Source organism: Alternaria atra (assembly GCF_907166805.1).
Source record: "Alternaria atra isolate CS162 genome assembly, contig: 24, whole genome shotgun sequence".
NCBI lineage: Eukaryota > Fungi > Ascomycota > Dothideomycetes > Pleosporales > Pleosporaceae > Alternaria > Alternaria atra.
In genome coordinates this window covers 223,970-245,950 of record NW_025091322.1, presented here as the reverse complement: position 1 = coordinate 245,950, position 21,981 = coordinate 223,970, and the positions used below count along the sequence as shown (strand labels likewise).

At 50.4% G+C, this 21,981-nt stretch overlaps 3 protein-coding genes across 3 annotated transcripts; 2 read left to right on the top strand and 1 right to left on the bottom strand.

The window, feature by feature from the left end:
• Positions 1-771: 771 nt before the first annotated feature.
• ALTATR162_LOCUS5013 (uncharacterized protein) lies at positions 772-1,389 on the bottom strand (the record flags this gene model as incomplete). Its single annotated transcript, XM_043312629.1, has 1 exon — positions 772-1,389. One exon carries the CDS (start codon positions 1,387-1,389, stop codon positions 772-774), a length of 618 nt encoding a protein of 205 aa, XP_043168564.1.
• A 978-nt stretch (positions 1,390-2,367) lies between these two features.
• ALTATR162_LOCUS5012 (uncharacterized protein) lies at positions 2,368-2,862 on the top strand (the record flags this gene model as incomplete). Its single annotated transcript, XM_043312628.1, has 1 exon — positions 2,368-2,862. The coding sequence occupies one exon, from the start codon at positions 2,368-2,370 to the stop codon at positions 2,860-2,862; it is 495 nt and encodes a 164-aa protein (XP_043168563.1).
• Positions 2,863-13,622: 10,760 nt separating this feature from the next.
• On the top strand, positions 13,623-14,218 carry ALTATR162_LOCUS5011 (uncharacterized protein; the record flags this gene model as incomplete). Its single annotated transcript, XM_043312627.1, has 2 exons — positions 13,623-13,951; positions 14,044-14,218. The coding sequence occupies 2 exons, from the start codon at positions 13,623-13,625 to the stop codon at positions 14,216-14,218; spliced, it is 504 nt and encodes a 167-aa protein (XP_043168562.1).
• Positions 14,219-21,981: the final 7,763 nt, after the last annotated feature.

Genomic DNA, 21,981 nt, shown 5'->3' with positions numbered 1-21,981 from the left:
CGTCATGGGTGGTACAAACCTCACTCCTCCACTCGTTGAAGCACTGGCAACACTAGCACTCCCTGTCTGCGTCGAGCTAGAATCGCTTGCTCCCAATTCCGTGGGCTGAGGCGGTCTCAGAGGACTGTCCCAGAATAGCGGAAGCGTGGCTTTGATGGACTTGAGGCGCTCGTTGAGCGACCAGTCTACAATATTTCGTAGCATGCGTCTTGTTACCAGTAGCGCATCCAGATCTCTCAGTGTTGCTGAATGAATTATCTCCATCCTATATTGCACTGTGCCGTGTTTATCCAACTCGCGCCAATGTATCCACAATGCAAGACTCCACATCTCACTCGTCAGAGAGAAATGGCAAGTTTCAACCATGGACGGCTCACGGGTTGGCGATTGTCCAGCATAAGCGATTGAGTAGAATTTATGAAGGTAGTTGGTGATGATGGCGCCATCGCGGGCGGACTGGCAATTTGCGTGGAAGATAGTGTCCCCTCCAGAGAGAGATTTGAACTGCGCCGTAAGAAAGGGGAAATGGAGATCACCACGTGTGGAGAGCCGATACCTAAGATGTCAAAGAAAACCCGGGTAGAATATCTCTCATCGCACGGTGTGTACGTACCAGTCGGCTATTTGCTCTTCTTGCTCATTGAAGGGTACCTCGATTTCACCACCGGACATCTGAGCATCCATCCGTGTAATATAGCCAAGGGCCCGATCAGGTTGCGGCAAAGACAGAGTGCCCCACGAGTTCTTAACCATCTTGCTTGGTGCATCTGGCTAGTAACATCGACTCAAGTTAACGTTCGCCTTCTTCTCTAGCAGAGGAACTCCATTTTCTTCATCTCCAGCTTGGCCTTCGAAAAGCAGGGACTTTTCTAATGTAGCGATTCCTGTAGCCTCATTTTGTAGAGCGGCTCGGCGCCGTCGCTCCACCGTACGCTGTGCATTAGGTGACGCTGGTCCGTCACGCGCTCTCCTCACCACCGCGTCAACAAAAGTGTTCAGCTCCGCTGGTAGAATCGCCCCTACGTCGAACCTTATATTATACGCGTCGAGCTTCTGCTTGTCGTCGATATTGGCACCGCTGGCGTTTCGTGAGGGGGATGCCGTGCGTTGTGATGGCATAGTTGAAGAATGCGCCGCTTCGAACGACGCAAGGTTCTCCTTGGTAAGCTGGACAGGGCGATGATCAGAGCCTACTGATAGGCTACGGCCACGAGTAACACTAGGTAACGATGGCGACAGCGACGTGGATTTGCATTCGGCGGAGCGGGAGCGTTCGGTTTGGCTCTTTCGTGCGCTGTCGATGTGTACCGCGGATGCCGGAACGCGGGCGCGCTTAGCGTATTGTGAGAACTCGCCTGGCGACTCAGAGCGAACGCGTTTTCTAAGCATAAGGAGACAAAGGAAGAGTGGTTTAGATGGTGTTGGTGAGGTTGTCGTGATTTGGCCATAAGCTTCGTGCGATCATGCCAAGCCCGCTGGAGGTATGCGCTAGTGCCAAGGTAGCATGACCGCACGCTTTGACCAAGCCTAACCATATCTGGGCCCCAAATCTTTGTGAATCCATTTCATTCAATGCAGATTTTATTTTCGATTATTCCAGGAAGAGAAACGACTTGGGCATAGCATCCCAGATGATAGTTGGTGGATGCAGATCGGCAGATCGATCTACCGATAACCGCATGTTTCGCGTCGACGCAGTTAAGGTTCGTACTAAAGGCTCTGGAGCGTGTATCGCAGTCTTCCCCGCACCCTAGTGAAGGGCTTTGCGTCATCCCCCAAGCCATCTGACCCGCGAGTGGAAACATAAAGCACAAGCTCGACCAACTCCTCCGACGTTTTAGAATCGAGATGAACCATCATTCTAACATAGCTGCAATGCCAACCGCAATCGATATGACGAACTTCTCACAGGATGCTCGATGCTATCTATCCTCGTCGATGCCGGTATTACGCCAGTACCTCACGATCGAAGAAGAGAAACAGATCATCAAACAGTTTAGACAATCATGGCGACCCAATGTCCAGGTCTTATGGAACGGCATTCTACGTGAAGAGGCTCAAAAATGGGCAGACGAACATAATATGCAAACCTTAACAACTGTGATGGGGCCTCTCATGGACAAAAAGAATCCCTTGTGCCCAAATCATGATAAAACTAAATCGAGTTGGACCAGGTATATCAAGGGAGCATCTGCAGTATTTGCATGGTCAGTATCAAGAGGGAAAACGGTTGTGGTGTTATCCCCACCACCTCCCCAGAGGTTCAATCCAATCGGACTTACGAACTTTCAAATGATCGAGGCTCCAATTCTCCACTGGGCAGCAGCACTAAGCCAAACTAGCTTACAAATTTACAGTGTGCACCCTATGGTAAAAGGAGCAGAGGACTTTCGTTACCAGATTTGGCCCGTGGATGAAACCAGAAACTGGGATACACATTTTGAGGCTGTGCAGTTTCAGCAGAGGGAATGGAGAGTACCGAGCTGGGATAATTGGAAGATTCTCATTAGGAGCACCCTTGATTCTATGGTGGGCTCTGGCTTTTGGATTGAGAGTGAATTGTTTGGACTGTCCAAGTGGAAACAAGATTTTGCACGTATGAAGGAAGAAAAAGAGCAGAAGAAAAGAGAGTATAAGCTGAAGGAGGAAGCCAAAAAGATTGAAAAAGGCAAGAAGTTGGGACAGGAAGAGAAGAAGATGAGGAAGAAGAAGAAGAAGAAGAAGAAGAAGAAGAAGAAGAAGAAGTCAATAAAGGCGAAGACATGTGGGGAGACAGTGGAAGGACAGAAACCAGGGCAAGAGCAGAAGAAGTGCACCAAGAAGAAAAAAAGGAAAGAAGAAGAGGAAGGGAGGCGGGAGTGAAAAGGTAGAGAAGAAGAAAGTGAAGAAGAGAAAGGAGACTTGAATGGAAATGGGACATGAGCAGACGTGGTTCCTACTCATTTACCATAAGGGCTTGTTATATAAAGAGTTTTCAATACCATGCGTATTTCGCTTTAAATTCTTGCAGTCGATCTTACAATCACGTTCCGCGAGGGCCAACTGCACTCCGCATCTCGAGGCAATACTGGTAACGGAATCAATCCAGTCATATGATAAGTTTGACGATGCTGGAATTGCCTGAGCAGGTGCGATATCGACCTCTGGCCGTACTAACCAGGAATTTGTTAAACAAACGAGTGTTCGAAGACTTCAATACGTCTGAATGAGTTCGATCCAAGTTAATTCCTTGTCCACTCAAGCCCATGTTGTGCATTTAGAGCTGAACGTGAGTGTCGGTTCCCGGCGCGGCTGACATCCGCGGTCTAGGCACTGAACAGCCGGCTGCACGGAGAGATATACACTACTTTCTTATCTTCTCTCTTTGTTAAAGGGGAAATATTGGACCCATGGCAAGGTCTGTGGCGGTGCGGGTCGGCCATCCTCCCTGCTAGCGTAATCGAGGCGTTCGTCTGCCTGACAAGGCCGAAGTGGCAAGTCTTCCACATGTGATTCTACTTTATAAGTGTAAGGGGCTACGCCTAAGTACTGTCACGGGGTCGGCAGGCAGGGAAGATAGGTGCACGTGATCAGTATATTCACTACGATATCGCTGACAATACGGGGTCAGGCTAAGACAAGGACGTAGCTCAAGGAGCGTACGACAGGGCGCGTTCGCGCAGGAATTTCAGCGATCGCGCAGCTGCTCGCTTAGCAGCTTGGCGCGCTCTAATAGGCTATCTAGGTCAGCGCCGTGACAGTACTCCCCTCCTTAGGCGGAGCTCCGACGACGCGATCAACGGGGCTTGTCTGGGTAACGGCGGTGGAAGTTCTTGACAATCTCCTGGGCGTTCTCGACGTAGTCGGCTGGTACTTCAGTAGGCTCGTCGTATCCAACCCACTTCACTATATACTTTAGTCGGGGCCGGCCTCCACGGCCGCGGCGGTCCCAGCGGGAGTCTAGGATGTCCTCGACCTCCCACTCCTCGACTCCCTCGACTTCGACAGGAGGAGGCGGGTCTTGTCGCTGCCCAGGCAGGGGGTCAGTCGCAGCTGGGCGGAGCAGGCTCACGTGGAACACAGGGTGGATCTTCATTGAAGCAGGCAGCTCTAGGCGGTAAGCATACGGGCTGACGACCTTGAGTGACCCTGTAGGGTCCTAGGAATTTCCAGTCTAGTTTTTCTGCGGGCGGGCGGTCTTAATATTCCGGGCGTCAAGCCACACTAGGTCGTTTTCAAAGAACTGGCGGGCAGGTTTGCGTTTCCTGTTGGCGTACTTCTCGTGCTGGGCTTGTGCGACACAAATCTCAGAGCGCAAGTACTCGTGGACGGTTTTCATCTTTAGGGCTAGATTTTCGGCGTCTTGCGCCGCTGGCTGTCGGCTTGGATCAACAGGCTCGAATCCTAGGCGGGGGTGGAAGCCGTAGTTCGCGAAGAATGGCGTTGTGCGGGTGCTCTCGTTGTTAGCGTTGTTTACCGCAAATTCGGCTAGCGGTAGCCATCTCGCCCAGTCATCCTGCAGGTACGAAACTTGGCTTCGCAAGTACTGTTCTAGAAAGGAGTTCGCTCTCTCCGTTTGCCCGTCAGTTTCTGGGTGGTACGCAGTAGACAGGAGGGACTGGATCCCTAGGCGTCGGGTTAGGTGGCTCCAGAACTCGGATACGAACTGTGGTCCTCGGTCTGATACGATAGTCTTGGGGAGGCCGTGTAGCTTCCAGACGTACTTCGTGAATAGGCGCGATACCTCCTCGGCGTCGCAGGTACCCTGGCAGGCAACAAAGTGCTTCATCTTAGTGAGTCTGTCTACTACGACTAAGATAGCGTCAAATCCACTACTCTTAGGCAGGTGCGTGATAAAGTCCATCGACAGATCTTGCCAGGCTCGGTTAGGTATTGGTAACGGTTTCAGGACTCCTTGTTTTGCTTCTCGTGACGTCGTAATTCGTCTACAAGTGTGACAGTTCCGAACCCATTGCTCGACGTAGTCTAGCATTCCAGGCCAGTAGTATTCTCGGGACAGTGCCTCGTAGGTTCGGGATCGGCCCATGTGGCCGGCGACAGGGCTCTCGTGGTACATCCGTAGTAGCTCAGCATGTAGCTCAGGGTCATTAGGCGCGTACAGGCGGTCTCGATAATACAGGTAGCCTTCACGCTCTACACACTCGGCGAGTGTGATCCTCTTGTGACGACTCTGTCTAGTACGGAGGGCCTCTAGTATAGAACTCAGTTCTTCGTCGTTCTTGTATCCCTTCGTGAACAGATCCTTTATGGTCGGCGGTAGTATCGGTGCAGCTCTCCTAGGTGGTAGTATCGGACGGGCGGGTTCAACGGCTGGTTCTGGCACTGCTAGTTCTGGACTTCCTATCGCACGGGCGCGTGTAATAGGGAACAGGCGGACGAAGTGGTCGACGGCAAAGCGGACTTTTTTCTTAGGTTTTGGGGAAGCTGGCGGCGTTGGCGGTACATTGACAAGGCGGGCGGCGGCTAGTACGGGGGTTGTAGCGGGCGTGTCCCGCGGGGTTGGAGGCAGATCGAAGTTCTCCTTCTTTAGCACGACTTGGCTCTGGTGCTGCAGGCGTTCATCCCCCTCCTTAGGCAGATCTTCTGACCTCCTGGTCAGCGCGTCAGGCTTCGCACCCAGCTTGCCGGGGCGGTATGTGATCCGGAAGTTAAAGCGGGACAGGAATTCAGACCAGCGGGCTTGTCGTCGGTTCAGCAACTTAGTAGTTGTAAAGTACTCTAGGTTGCGGTGGTCTGTAATAACCTTAATTGGCGATGCGGTTCCTTCCAGCTCAGGTCTCCATTCCTCGAAGCAGCGTACGATCGCGAGCAGTTCTTTATCGTATATCTCATAATTACACTCAGTCGTTGAGTGTTTCTTAGAGAAGAACGCTACGGGTCGAAGTATCCCATCGTCTCCGTACTGAGATAGCACTCCAGCGGATACATAGTCGGATGCATCCGTCTCTAGGATAATCTCCCTTTCCCAGTTGAACGGGGCCAGGATCGGGGCTTCGGTAAATGCGGTTTTCAGACGGTCGAAGGCCTTCTGGCAGTCACTATTCCAGACAAACTTAATACCCTTTCTTGTAAGAGCGACTAGCGGGGCGATAATCTTCGAGAAGTCTTGTATAAACCGACGGTAGAAGTTACTAAATCCGATAAACGCTTGTACGTCAGTCAGGCAGGACGGGGTTTTCCATTCCTGTATTGTCTCGACCTTCTGTGGGTCCATGCGAATCCCTTCGCGTCCAACAATAACGCCTAGGAAGGTAGTCTCTTCCTTGAAGAATTCGCACTTCTGGATCTTTGCGTACAGTCCGGCTTTTCGCAGCGCGGTTAGTACCAGGCGCAGGTGTTTTTCGTGTTCTCCTCTAGTTCGGCTGTAGATCAGAATGTCGTCTAGGTAGGCAGTGCAGAAAACGTCCAAGTATTCCCTCAAGGTATCGTTGATGAACCTCTGAAAGGTAGCTGGTGCTCCAGATAGGCCAAACGGCATCACCAGACTCTCATACAGGCCGAATCGCGTTCGGAACGCAGTCAAATACTCCTGGCCTTCCTTCATACGTACGTTGTTGAAGGCAGCGATGATATCAACCTTGGAGAAGTACTTCATTCCCTTCAAGTTATTTAAGCTCTCCTTTACGAGCGGCAGCGGGTAGCGGTCCTTTACTGAGATGTTGTTTAGTCCTCGGTAATCGACACAGAACCGGAGGCCTCCATCCGGCTTCTTAACAAACAGTACAGGCGAGGCGGCAGGCGAAGAGCTTGGCCGGATAAAGCCCTTCCGCAGGTTCTCCTCTAGCCATTCCTTTAAGGCTTTAAGTTCTTCTCGGGACATGGGGTACAGCGGCCCGAAGGGCGGCGTCTTGCCATCAAGTAAGCGGATGTCATGGTCGTGTGAGCGGTGTGGAGGGAGCTTCTCCGCTTCTTTGGGCGAGAAGACGTCTCAGAAGTCCCTTATCTCCTCTGGCAGTAGGGACTTAGGGTCTAGTAGCTCAGGCGTGTCAGGCTGGGACAGATAGCGATCTATCTGTTCGATCGTGATCGTAAACATACGGTAGTTTCTTCGGGCGTACGCAGCGCAAGCGTTCAGCGATACCTTCGCGATATCTCGATTCCTCAGCAGCTTTGGGCGGTCGGGCAGGTCAATCGTGCGGGATTTTGGCGGGAGCTCGTGCAGAGCGTGGATCTTGTTTGGCCTTCCAGGCGTGTTGCAGTGTTTCTGGCAGTACTCGCTCTCAAACGTCAACGTGTGGCTAGCGAAGCCAATCTTCGGGTCATGTTGCTTTAGCCAGGGCATTCCTAGGATTACTGGGTAGTGCGCTAGCTGCGTCACGTTCAGCCGGATCGTCTCTAGGTGGTCCTCTACCCGCATGGTGGTTTCTACATAGTGCGTTACTATCCCCTTAACAGACATGTCGCCCTCAAACGTAACAATGCCAAAGGGGTTCTTTCGCTTCCTTAGAGGTAGCCCGTGGCTATCAGCCCAGCTTCGGTCTATAAATCCTTTACCCTCTGCTCCAGAATCAGTCATGGCGTACGTTAGTATCGCCTTCTTCCCTATCTCTAGCGTGATAGGCAGGATAATCATGTTAGACCTCTGGTCACTTTCCTCGTGCACCGATAGTCCCTTAATAGACGCGGCGGATAATCGGACTAAGGGAAGTGGTTTCTTGATGCGCCGTTCAGGAGCCTGCACGCGACTTAGTTCAGGCTCACTCCATTTAACGAGTAGTTCGTCTTAGAGGGCGGGCTGGCGGCACGGCGGAGTAGTGGAGACCTAGGGGGGCTAGCGGGGCGGTAAGGCTGCGGGGACGCAGAGCGGAGAGCCTGGTAGGCGGCTGGCGGACTGGGGTAGCGTTGGTGCTGGTTAGTGATCGTTCCCGCAGACTGGCGGGTGTCAGGCTCAGGGCACTGGGCGACTCGGTGGGATTTTGATCCGCAGCGGAAACATTCGCCTCTCTCCCTCCGGCTGCCTGGTGCGAACGTCTTCTGAGAAGAGGTCCATGGGTTCGTACATCGGAGCTGGACTTGGTGGGCCGGAGCGGGAGAGCTGGGTCGTTTGGCGGTTACGTTTGAGTAGACGGTAGCGGTTGTCAAGTTTCTGGAGGTGGCTAGCATACACGGAGAACTCCTGCGAGGGCGGTGGATTGTGCAGGAGCATATCCTGCAGCTCGCGAGATATCCCTTGGAATAGCAGGGGCGTTAGGGTGCTCTCTGACATTTCTCCTTCCAGTGCTAGGCGCTGGAATTCCGCGAAGTAGGTGCTGAAATCAAGGTTCTTCTGCTTTAGGTTGAAAAGCTTGTTCTGAGCGTTCTGGGTACGGTCTGGGTCCCCAAACGCTTGTTCTAGGTATTTGTCACGGTAACCACCGTGGTTCCCTTGACACTGAACGCACTACAGAATCCGAGTGCTCCGCCAAGCACCAGGATTCTGCTGATTGGCCGGCCGGGCCTAGCGCCATGCGCACGGCCCCCATCGATAACTTCTCACCGCCTGTACATGCTGATTCTGTTCCCTTACGCAACGTCTTGTATTACACCAGATATCGTACGTAGCCACAATTAACGCTTCTAGCAAGCTCTTAAAACACGTGCGCGTAGCATCTCGTGACATTACGTTGCGTCAAACTTACCATGACCACCTCTGAACAATCTGACGCTTTGCAACTGATCCTAAATCGGTTAAACGCAATTCAAGCGGACTCTGCTTTACTAAAAGCAGACTCAGCCGCGTTAAAAGCCAGCAACGAAGCACTGCTCGCTAATCTAGCTGAGCAAGAGAATCGACACGCTCAGCAAATACTAGAGCTCCGTCAAGAGCTAGAGACTATTAAGACTAGGTCTGCTCCCGCTACTACCCCGGCCATTACCCGTACCGACACTGAAGGTGAACAAATTCGTTTAGAGGAGCCATCTGGAATTGGCTCGAAGCCTGCGACGCCGCCCACCGTGAACCAGAAGGACCTGCCCCGAACCGATCGTCTGCCTGACCCTCCTCTTTTCAATGGTCGACGAAAGGACCTTCCCGCCTTTGTCCGCAAGCTGAGGTATAAGCTCGAGGGCAATGCTGACCGATACCCAAACGAAAGATTCCGCTTGCTATACGCTCACTCTCGACTAGAGAAGGACGCAGTAGCCCTTATCGACCCTCTTATGGACAAGGATATCCATAATGTAGACCAGCTCGTTACCTTCCTCGAAGCCACCTACGGAGACCCAAACAAGGAGCTGACAGCTCTTAGCCGACTGAGTGGATTACGTCAAGGGAAGCGCAGCTTCACTTCCCACTTCGCTGAGTTCCGACGACTAGCCGCTGATACTGGATTAAATGAGATTGGTCTCATCGCTTCCCTCCGAAACTCCTTGTCCCATGAACTACAGCGTGCAATGGTTGGAGAGGCCTTGCCTAGCGACCTCAACGACTACGCTAACCTTATATCCACGTACGACAACAACCTCCGCTTCCTACCAGACCGCCCACGCCGTCTCCCTGCAGCCCATCCTGATGCAATGGATATAGACGTGTTGAACTACGCTCCCGCTGGCTCTGCTGAACGCCAGAAGAGAATCAAGGAAGGCCGCTGCTTTAAATGTAACCAGAAGGGTCATATATCTAGCAACTGCAGCGTCCCTCTGCCCGCTCAGCATATCCGATCGCACAGCGCTAATAACCAGACCCGTACCCGCTCCGCAGGATCTGATACTTCAAGATCCTCTCGATCCTCAAGATCTCGAGGACGACGCTCTCGCAACCAGTCCCGAAAGGGAAAAGCCCCGTCCCGAGGATAAGTCGCTCCCCGGCAGTGATCTTGTTGGACTGGACTGGACTGGATTCAGGGTTCGGATCCAGTCCAGTCCGGTGCAAGGGCTCTGGGACTCCTGGAGCGCCAGTGCAAATCCAGTTCTCACAATTGCTTAGTAAGTAACCTTTTTCAATGGAAAAGGCCAGTCCAGTGGCCGAATACACATTTATTCTACACTATATACTGCGTCATGGACATCCACAATGTCCATACTGGTTCCATCAATATCGTCCTCGTCCAGAAGATCGTCTTGGTCCACGATCTGAAGTTCCGCGCCGTCCATTTCGGTATCAGCATCACCCCACCCTGCTGCCCAGTTTCCTGAGGGTCAGGCTCACCTTCTAGTCTCCCGATGCCTTCGTCGTCGAAAGTATTCCGTGTAGGTGGTCCATACCACGATCGAAGGCACTCACTAGCTTCGATAATATCCATCTTGAGCCTCGAGCGCCGGTCGGTAAGCAGCATCTTTGCGCTGCTGAATAGCCTCTCACACACATCGGACATTGGTAGAACAGCTAGTACGTCGAGAGCCATACGTGCTAGATCAGGTTGCGAGTAGTAGCGATCATTCCAGTACTGGATAACGTCAAACGAGTCATGTTCATCGAGCCGGATGACGTCTTTCTCAAGAAACTGATCGAAGAGATCGATAGCGGGTATTTCAGGTGCTGATGCCTCATAGCGGAGCTTAAGCCGCTTATGGCTTTTAATAGCAGCAGAAGCCTTCTCTTTCTTACCCGGAACAGCTGGCGTTAGGGCTGGGGTAGCAGACGCCTGCTTAGTAGAGTATCTACCTCGATACTCTTCTAACCAGAACTCCTTAACAAGCTCTTTCACGGTTAAAATCCATGGCCGCTTAACTTCGTCCGTCCAGGTCTCAATGTACCACTGATGTTTAAGAGTTGGATTTAGAGAAATGGCGGTATAGTATGCTGGCGTATTATCTGCTTTTTTGAAGTATTCCTCGGCCTTACTCCAGGAAACTTCAGCTGCAGCGGCAAGAAATGCGAAGTCATCTGCTTCAGTTGCAAGAGCTCTACGGCCATGTTTCTTCCGAACCGCCTCTTTGTGGAGCTCTTCAAATTTAATCTCAGCCTGCTGAATCTCATCTAGCAGCCAGTCAAGCGTCTGAAAGTGATCCGCTAGTGTTGACGCCCTGCCTTCCGTAGATAGGGTTCCATCATAGAACGTCTCAAGCTGGTCGTGAAGGTGCGCAAGTTCCTCCCACTGTTGCTTAGAAAGGCGGTCTTGAAAGAGGGTTTTCTGGCCCTGGCCAGCCTCGTACTGGTCACAGAAGATCTGAATTCGCTCCTTCACGTTTAGAGCTCTACCGATCGAGGTGAAGTATGAATTCCAGCGCGTCTGTTGGCTTTGAATAAGCTAGAGCATGTTAGCTCTAATTTCCGCCTAGCAGGTGCCAGCTCACCTCTAAGCTGTCAAACTCTGATAGCTCCCCTCCACATATAATTGATCTAAAGAACTGACGGCGCTGAGGGCTTGCTCGTATATATCGAATAATATTATGAAGCTTTCCGATAGCGCCGCGCTTCCGCCAGAGCTCCTTAATCCTCTTCATATCGCCCTCCCTATACGCAGCTTCCAGATCTTTACAGACTTTTTCAGCGTCCTTTCCGATGAGAAAAGCCTGCGCACACAAGTTCACGATATGCCCAAAGCAGCGAAGGCGCCGGCGCCTCCGCTGCTTCTCTGACATATTTGGGTAGAGGGCCTGAAGGACGGAATTGATACAGGTGTCATTAGTGGACGCGTTGTCTGCCATAAAGTAGCCGATCTGGCCAGTAATCTTGTAATCTTTGATCACCTGCAAAAGGACATCGGCGATATTTTCTCCTGAGTGTTCCCCTTCTGCCTCACGTAGCGCTAACACGGCAGTTCGACGTGTTCCGGTATTATCGATAAAATGTGCCACTACTCCAAGCACAGCGAGGTGATTCGGCGACGTCCAAAGATCGAACGATAACGAAATAGAACTCCGAGCGTCATGCATGTCGTGTCGTAATCTCTCCTTCCTCTCCTTGAATGCACTAATCACCCATTGACGAATAGTAGATGCGGCTTTTGGAAGTAGGTTCGCTAAAGGGGGGAATAGATAAAAGAGGAGATCCCGAAAGTAGCCATTTTCAATCTGGAAGAAAGCGATATGGCAGCAGACCAGCCAGCGGATTAGGAGCTCCTTAAACCGATCTAAGCGGCGGGCGAAGACGATTGACTTCATGTCCTGGTAGTCGGATATCGACGGCTGGCTCGTATCCACCGAGTCTCCTCGGAAGGATTTACTTTCGCCGGTAACCTTATCGATCTTATGTGTCGAGTCGAGGTGGTCGAGCGCTGTAGAATTGCCATTCGACACTGCTGGAAGCTCTTGCTGACGGCGCTGTTTTTCACAGAGGTAGCAATACCATACACGTCTCCCATCTTTTTTGGCCTGTAGATCTTCACCGTATATCCAGATCACCGACGTTCGCTTCTTTGTTGCTTTAGGGCCCTTCGCTAGCACCGCACAGCGGATATACTGCTCCCCTTGGAGCTTAAACTCATCTGGCTGGATCAGAGCGTCTGGGTCGCGACGGGGATTGATAGATTCAGGGGCAAGAATAATATTATCAGACTCGGAAGTCTTAGAGGAAGAGCGAGCGAAGAACTGAGTAATTGTTGATGCGGCCATTTTAGGATGTCTGCCGCCGCTGAGTGGGTTCATACCATTGTTAACATATTAGCAGTCGTAGGTCCCGCTGGCCTGCCAGATTCATTATTGAATGTTATTAGGAAGTCATTGGACTAGATGAACTCCTTCTGAGAACGTGCTTCTGGGGTAAAGCGTACCTGAAGCAAGAACGCCGAAGATGTGACTCACTCTTCCTTATCAGGTTAAGTTGCTTCCTAATTAGGCATGGTCCATTGGCGCTCCAGGAGCCTCCAGACCTCTCGATCCAGTCCAGTCCAAATTTCTCAAACTCCGGATCCAGTCTAGCTAAATCCAGTCCATCCAAATCCAGTCTAGTGCTAGTCTAGTCTAATTAGATCACTGGCTCGAACCTCCTTCTTCTCCTATTGACGCCTGCTGAAGATCCTCTTGCTTCTGCCTATTAAGCCAATTAAGAAGCCCTTCTCATCCATATTGTATGTGTGCTCAGCGTCAACGTTGTATTGGGTGATTTTGTGCTGCAACAGGTCGAAGTACAGCTTATACTTTGTGTAGGAATCAGCAGCGTGGCGATTGGCGTCCATAGCGTTGTTCCACTGAGGTGTGATCTGGTCTTTGTGTGTGTTGATGAATCGGGTAACCCAGCTCTCAGAGACTGGCTCTTTTGCGATAGTTGACGCGAAATTCTGTATCATCTCTCTTGTAGGTGGCAAGCGACGCGCAGTAAGCACATCTATATGCTTAACAAGCTCTAGCTCTTGTTGTGGGTTGAGCTTTTGTTGTGCAACAGCCTGTTCTTCACGCGATCGCGTTTCGCGTCGGTACGTTCGCGATAGAGTTGAGCGTACAACACTATGTTTTCTAGCTAATTCTGTCCAGGGGATCTTGTCGCATGGCATTATAGAGTCGATCTCTGCAAGGACTTGCTTTAGCGGCATCGTGGTGTTGAATTGTAGTGCTGTGAAGTATGGGTGCATAAAGCGTTTGGGCGCATTGCGCGAATCCGCGCATGGTGTGCACGGACACGGTAGTACGGGCTTCGAAAAGCGCGCATCATAACATAAATATCACGTTCTGTTCCCTACCTGCTTCGCTACTTGATCGTAGTCGCGGGACCTCCTACGTCTTTTATTCCTGGACATCAAGGCGTATAAGAATAGTCGTTCAGCATGGCAACAACAAATCTCGAAGCAGTGGAAACAGCAAAAACGATATCCGGGCCACATACCCTTTTCAATTCCTCCTTTATAATCGAGTTCCTCGAACCTCCACCAACGCTGAATGCCACGGTCCTTATGCGAACAATCTACCTTACACCTGCCAACAGTAAAGGGAAACATCACCCCCAGTCTCCTCCCTTGCACCTGCATTTCGATCAAAGCGAAACATTTTATGTGGCAAAAGGGAAAGTCGGCACGACGCTCGGATGGGCCGCCCAGGACCAAGCGTGGACGAGCGAGGACGGAGCTTTCGAGATCGAGCCCTGGGTGCCGCATCGGTAAGTTTCCCACCAGAGCAAGACTGCAGATGGAACCTAGTCGTATGGGGGTTTGCATACGAGAACACAACAGTTGACTGACATAATGGTAGTTTCTGGCCCCACCCTGAAGCACAAGAAGATAGCGTATTATATGTATGGGCGCATCCCACCGGAACGCCGGACCCTATGGACCGGCTCTTCTTCGAAAACCTCTTGCTTTACATGAGCGACGTTGAGGAAAAGAAGGTATCGCTCAGCCTTATTCAAATCATGCTTATGCAGTAAGTTCATTCTTTTTTCCAATCCACAATCTTACACAGGTTTCGCACTAGGCGGACTGTGAATCACCAATATATCAGCCAGACATGCTAATGTGATGCCAGACATGCAGCCGCATCTGCACTCATCATGTTTCCGACGGCTTGGTGGCTTGGTTCGCTAAGGTGGTATGTGCCGTGGGCCTTGCAGGGCGCTGTTGCGAAGGTGGGAACCTGGTGTGGGTACAGGACGTTAATGGAGAAGTATACGGGGAGGCCGGAGTGGGAGGAGTTCCTCAGAGCAAAGAAAGCCTAGAGCAACGGACTCATACCCGACCCATTTACAGCAAGTTGATGCGCAGAATGCACTTGTTAAGCCTCAGGATGAGCCTAGACAGCGTCCCAAGCGTGCAGCAGCAGCGACAGCTTCAGAGGCTTGGAAGGATCTCGGCCCGCGGAAGAGGTCTCGACGACAGTAGAAGCGAACTACAATGGAACAAAGCAGCTACTACGAATCACTCAAGACAGCCAAGTGTTGATGTTCCTGATGTTCTGTAATCAATGTCTGCTTTCTGCACTAGTAGATATATAGCTAGCGTTGGGGACAGATCTCCTCTTAGGGACAAATCTCAGCAGCCCAATACTTATGCCAAATACCACAGTAGGCATGGTAGTGCAATGACGAAACGGTTGTTTTCAGTCTCCAAAACTTTTTGGTTTCTTATTGGACAAGGAGATACTTAGCATATGAGAGTCAGCGTCAGCGTCAGCGTCAGCGTCAGCGTCAGCGTCAGCTAAAACTAGATCCAGTACTAGAAACGCCTCGTTCTTCCATTCAATTGTTGGTCCTGTTCTGCAAAAAAATGTCCCTTTGTCTCTTTCTGACGACGTCGCTTCTCTTGAGACCTGGCAACTACTACAATAAGCGGAGACCCTATAAGGTCAAATGCTGCTAGTGGGACGCCTACAGAGTTGCTATCAGTCAATCAATCAGTTGTCAGTCCATCTATGCGGCTCAAACTGTCAGTTTGGGACTAGTGAACTGACCTGATTGACTGCCAAGACTTTTTTGGAGTCGTGAACTCCAGAGTTGTCAACAATCAACCAGATCGGCATGATTGTTTCCTACCTAGGTTAGTATCGCCTCGATTAGGAAAGTGTTATACCTAGATAGGAACCAATCATACCGATTTGACTGATTGTTGACAACTCTGGTGAACTGAAACTGAACTGACTGCCAAGATCGCTATTTTTGGTGTTGCACTGACTGACTGATTGCTATCTGATTACTATAGTTGACAGTCGTATTTACTGAGATGAGCTTGTACCAGTGTGTCCATCAACCAAGTAAACCAAAAATCGACCCTCTTACTTGACTTGGCTGACGAGAATCCTTTACCTTGCTTGGTTGGTTGACGAGATGCCCTTGCTTTGCTTGGTTGGTTGACATTACTCGATAGAATTTCCCGATTTGATATCTATACTAACCTACAGGAGCATACCAGTTCGAAGGAGGTGCCTTTGACACTCAATTGCCGCCACAGTCCCTGAATTGAGCCGATTCCGTTCATCCGTGATGACCTTTTTCGTCTGTGAGAATACCCGCTCACACTCAGCACTCATTGCAGGACAACTAAACAGATCAAACGCCATCTTAGAGAGCACAGGATAGTCAGGTGCATGGCGAATCCACCACTCTAGAGGGTCATCAACATCTCCATCAGCCTTATTAGTCCTAGCTATAAACTGATCGAGGTCAGAGGTGACTCTTGCGCGCTTCTTTCCTCGCGTAGACGCCGTACTAGCGGCGACCCGCTGGCGACGCTTACGAGCTTGCTGGAGAAGATCGAGCGTTGTATCGCTATCAGTACCAACCTCATTATCCTCCTCTTGTGTTGCTTCTGCTATCTCTGCTTCCGCAGCTGCTTCCTCGTATTGTACATACTCATCATGCACCACCCGCTTCGCCTCAGTGATCTAATTGGACTGGACTAGCACTAGACTGGATTTGGATGGACTGGATTTAGCTAGACTGGATCCGGAGTTTGAGAAATTTGGACTGGACTGGATCGAGAGGTCTGGAGGCTCCTGGAGCGCCAATGGACCATGCCTAATTAGGAAGCAACTTAACCTGATAAGGAAGAGTGAGTCACATCTTCGGCGTTCTTGCTTCAGGTACGCTTTACCCCAGAAGCGCGTTCTCAGAAGGAGTTCATCTAGTCCAATGACTTCCTAATAGCATTCAATAATGAATCTGGCAGGCCAGCGGGACCTACAACTGCTAAGATGTTAAAAATGGTATGAACCTACTCAGCGGCGGCAGACATCCTAAAATGGCCGCATCAACAATTACTCAGTTCTTCGCTCGCTCTTCCTCCAAGACTTCCGAGTCTGATAATATTATTCTTGCCCCTGAATCTATTAACCCCCGTCGCGACCCAGAAGCTCTAATCCAGCCAGATGAGTTTACGCTCCAGGGGGAGCAGTATATCCGCTGTGCGGTGCTAGCGAAGGGCCCTAAAGCAACAAAGAAGCGAACGTCGGTGATCTGGATATACAGTGAAGATCTACAGGCCAAAAAAGATGGGAGACGTGTATGGTATTGCTACCTCTGTGAAAAACAGCGCCGTCAGCAAGAGCTTCCAGCAGTGTCGAATGGCAATTCTACAGCGCTCGACCACCTCGACTCGACACATAAGATCGATAAGGTTACCGGCGAAAGTAAATCCTTCCGAGGAGACTCGGTGGATACGAGCCAGCCGTCGATATCCGACTACCAGGACATGAAGTCAATCGTCTTCGCCCGCCGCTTAGATCGGTTTAAAGAACTCCTAATCCGCTGGCTGGTCTGCTGCCATATCGCTTTCTTCCAGATTGAAAATGGCTACTTTCGGGATCTCCTCTTTTATCTATTTCCCCCTTTAGCGAACCTACTTCCAAAAGCCGCATCTACTATTCGTCAATGGGTGATTAGTGCATTCAAGGAGAGGAAGGAGAGATTAGGACACGACATGCATGACGCTCGGAGTTCTATTTCGTTATCGTTCGATCTTTGGACGTCGCCGAATCACCTCGCTGTGCTTGGAGTAGTGGCACATTTTATCGATAATACCGGAACACGTCGAACTGCCGTGTTAGCGCTACGTGAGATAGAAGGGGAACACTCAGGAGAAAATATCGCCGATGTCCTTTTGCAGGTGATGAAAGATTACAAGATTACTGGCCAGATCGGCTACTTTATGGCAGACAACGCGTCCACTAATGACACCTGTATCAATTCCGTCCTTCAGGCCCTCTACCCAAATTTGTCAGAGAAGCAGCGAAGGCGCCGGCGCCTCCGCTGCTTTGGGCATATCGTGAACCTATGTGCGTAGGCTTTTCTCATCGGAAAGGACGCTGAAAAAGTCTGTAAAGATCTGGACGCGGCGTATAGGGAGGGTGATATGAAGAGAATTAAGGAGCTCTGGCGGAAGCGCGGCGCTATCGGAAAGCTTCATAATATTATTCGATATATACGAGCAAGCCCTCAGCGCCGTCAGTTCTTTAGATCAATTATATGTGGAGGGGAGCTATCAGAGTTTGACAGCTTAGAGGTGAGCTGGCACCTGCTAGGCGGAAATTAGAGCTAACATGCTCTAGATTATTCAGAGCCAACAGACGCGCTGGAATTCATACTTTACCTCGATCGGTAGAGCTCTAAACGTGAAGGAGCGAATTCAGATCTTCTGTGACCAGTACGAGGCTGGCCAGGGCCAGATAACCCTCATTCAAGACCGCCTTTCTAAGCAACAGTGGGAGGAACTTGCGCACCTTCACGACCAGCTTGAGACGTTCTATGATGGAACCCTATCTACGGAAGGCAGGGCGTCAACACTAGCGGATCACTTTCAGACGCTTGACTGGCTGCTAGATGAGATTCAGCAGGCTAAGATTAAATTTGAAGAGCTCCACAAAGAGGCGGTTCTGAAGAAACATGGCCGTAGAGCTCTTGCAACTGAAGCAGATGACTTCGCGTTTCTTGCCGCTGCAGCTGAAGTTTCCTGGAGTAAGGCCGAGGAATACTTCAAAAAAGCGGATAATACGCCAGCATACTATACCGCCATTTCTCTAAATCCAACTCTTAAACATCAGTGGTACATCGAGACCTGGACGGACGAAGTTAGGCGGCCATGGATTTTAACCGTGAAAGAGCTTGTTAAGGAGTTCTGGTTAGAAGAGTATCGAGGTAGATACTCTACTAAGCAGGCGTCTGCTACCCCAGCCCTAACGCCAGCTGTTCCGGCTAAGAAAGAGAAGGCTTCTGCAGCTATTAAAAGCCATAAGCGGCTTAAGCTCCGCCATGAGGCATCAGCACCTGAAATACCCGCTATCGATCTCCTCGATCAGTTTCTTGAGAAAGACGTCATCCGGCTCGATGAACATGACTCGTTTGACGTTATCCAGTACTGGAATGATCGCTACTACTCGCAACCTGATCTAGCACGTATGGCTCTCGACGTACTAGCTGTTCCACCAATGTCCGATGAGTGTGAGAGGCTATTCAGCAGCGCAAAGATGCTGCTTACCGACCGGCGCTCGAGGCTCAAGATGGATATTATCGAAGCTAGCGAGTGCCTTCGGTCGTGGTATGAACCACCTACACGGAATACTTTCGACGACGAAGGCATCGGGAGACTAGAAGGTGAGCCTAACCCTCAGGAAACTGGGCAGCAGGGTGGGGTGATGCTGATACCGAAATGGACGGCGCGGAACTTCAGATCGTGGACCAAGACGATCTTCTGGACGAGGACGATATTGATGGAACCAGTATGGACATTGTGGATGTCCATGACGCAGTATATAGTGTAGAATAAATGTGTATTCGGCCACTGGACTGGCCTTTTCCATTGAAAAAGGTTACTTACTAAGCAATTGTGAGAACTGGATTTGCACTGGCGCTCCAGGAGTCCCAGAGCCCTTGCACCGGACTGGACTGGATCCGAACCCTGAATCCAGTCCAGTCCAGTCCAGCAAGATCACTGCTTCGCCTCAGTAATCCATTTCTTCTCATGCTGCCATTCGATGTCGAAATAGCTAAATTTGTTCGCAGGATGGAGGGCGACAGCGCATCGGTACGCTGGCGTAGCGTCCGTAAGGCCGTAGTATTCTTCAAGCTTGAGGCGGGCAGTATCAATGGCACAGGAATAGTATTCCGAAACCTCCTCGGGGTGATTGTCTGCGAACTTTCCGGCTTCCTGAAGCTTCTTAAAGAGGACGTCAAGCGACTCGAGTGTCTCATAGAGTGAGCCATGTGATCCTTCAAGGCCAGCTTTATTGGCCCGGCCTTCCATGCGTTTGGTCAGATCTTTAAACGGCTTCAAGATATTGAAGAAGTGCTCCAGATTAGTCCAATCGCGCTGAGTAATGGCGTCCTGTGAGATATCGTATCCTTCACCACTATGATTATAGTGGAGAAAGAACAAATCAATTGCGTTACGGAGCTTAAGAGCTCTCTCAATCATGGCATACACAGAGTTCCAGCGGACGCCACCGTCAGCCAGTACCCTAGTGTAAAGGTTCTCGATGCTGCCTCTATCGTACGCCTGCAAAATATACTCTCTCAGAAACTCCCGCCGCTGATCACTCCGGTTGATCCACACACAGAAATTATGGAGCTTACCGATAAAACTCTGCTTCCTCCATATCTCAAACCGCTCATCATCAGATGCGCCACAGAGCTCTTTCTCCAACTTGCTAACCCCCGTCCCAAAGAGAAGAGCTTTGACGATGAGGTTTAGAATATGGCCAACGCACCGAAGGCGACTCTGCTGTGTGATTGTGGGGTACTGCTTTGCTAGTTCTCCAATACACGTGTCGTTATTGCCAGCATTGTCCATCATAAAGAAGCCAATGACAGCGGATATATCGTACAAGTCGATAACCGTTGACAGCAATTTCGCAATGTTCTCTCCAGAATGTGGGCCTTTTAGAGGCGGGAGGTCAAGAAGGGCTGTTTGCAACTTATGCTTCTCGTCTAGGAAGTGAGCAACAACTGCCACATAGTTTGTTCCTTCCTCAGACGTCCAGGCATCAATTGAGATATGGATCTTGCTTTTCGCAAGATGAAGCCTTTCCTTTAGCCAAGCACGTCTCCCAGTATCACCGTCCCACATGTCTTTAATCCAGGTGCTAAGAGTCGATGGGCTCTTAGGTAGAATTTTATCGATATCCTCTAAGCAGCCAGTAAACATGTTACGAGTGCGTTGATGTGTCGCTTGTCGAAAGGTGAAGTCAAGATCAATAACCCAGTCAATAAACTCTTTCTTGAACTGAGAGTCGTTGAACATCAAGCGCCGGCCTCCAAGGTATGGTATGGAGCTCGTTGCTCCCATGGCTATGTCGAACGGGTTTAATGCCATCATTTTGTAACTGAATTCTTCAAGTTTGTGTTGATTCTTTAGGTGATACATGATACTAGTAGTACTCTCACTACTGTACAGAGCAGAATCGTGCTGGCCACTAAGATGGCAGTATTTGCAGAGCCAAAACTTGTTCTCTCCATCGGTTGTGAGCTGCGCACCGTGTTTGTAGATTGGCGAGGGCTGGGTTTTAGAGTTGAGGGCCCGCTTGTGAGGCTGACGATATCGAATCGATGGCAACACCTTCCTTTCATAGCGAATTTTGTCCCAGTCAATAGGGAATGGGCATTGAGTAGATGTCGGCAGCTCTCTTTCGAAGGTGGCAGCAGTATTGGTGGAAACAGAACTCGGGGTCTCTATGTTTTCTAGGTTATAGCTAAGGGATTCAGAGGGAGTCCTAGGTAGAGGGGAACACGTGGATCCTCTACGAGGCAGAAAAAATGGGTGGGTAGGCATGTTTAACCTGAAATCTGGCGGTTTCGTACATAGAGGCTGCAGGCGTGAGAGTTTTCGACAGCAAATCTCAAGAGCGGCAATTTCCAGCCAATCAGAACATCCAGGCTAATAGTTCTTCCTGTCCCGATGCCCAAAAAAACTCCGGTCGCTCACCTCCTCTACAAAAATGCCTAATGCGGTAAGGTCGTCAACCAACTCCGAGTTGACTCGAGTAATGCGAAAACCCTTACTTGTGGTTGCTCGGATAGACGTTTACTCGTGGTTGCTTGTTACGTAGTCAACCAAAGTCAACCAACCAAGCCAAGTTACTTGGTTATTGGACACACTGAACGAGCATGGTCGGTAGAGGAGTCTGTGGTAAGTTACTACGCGTGTGGATAAGCGAAGGGACAAAGATTCACCAGGGCTGTTGTTCATATGTAATATGCATAGAGGGATAAAATAATGTAGGTAGCGAATGTAATTAGTTGGTATAGCTTGTGCCAACAAGAATATAGATGTGTAATGAGAAAGCTGAGCTAGCAGCTTAAAGGTCGATGAACAGAAAAGAAGAAGCAGAACTTAAGCAAAGGAAAAGACCCGCAGTTACTAGATATGCAGTCGTGTACTACATCTAGCGGAAGAGCATGTAGACAGGGAAGCAGACGTTGCGCACGAATGAAAGCTTAAGCGAGGCGGTGAGGCTTGTCTAGAGCACGACGCTGTTGCTTTAGCCAGCAACGAAACTGCGGATCGCAAAAGATACAACGAAAATAGAGTCAGAGCTAGGCCTAGGAGAATGTAGATGAGTGGCTGAGCTGCAGTGTCGTTGGATACCTTGCAGCATCTAACTTAAGCCGTGACGGAAGTTACAAGAGGAGCGGGCATGTTCGCCTAAGATCCACACGCAGTGTTAGATAAAGGCGTATTCATGGCTAGAGCGGCAAGAGACACCACC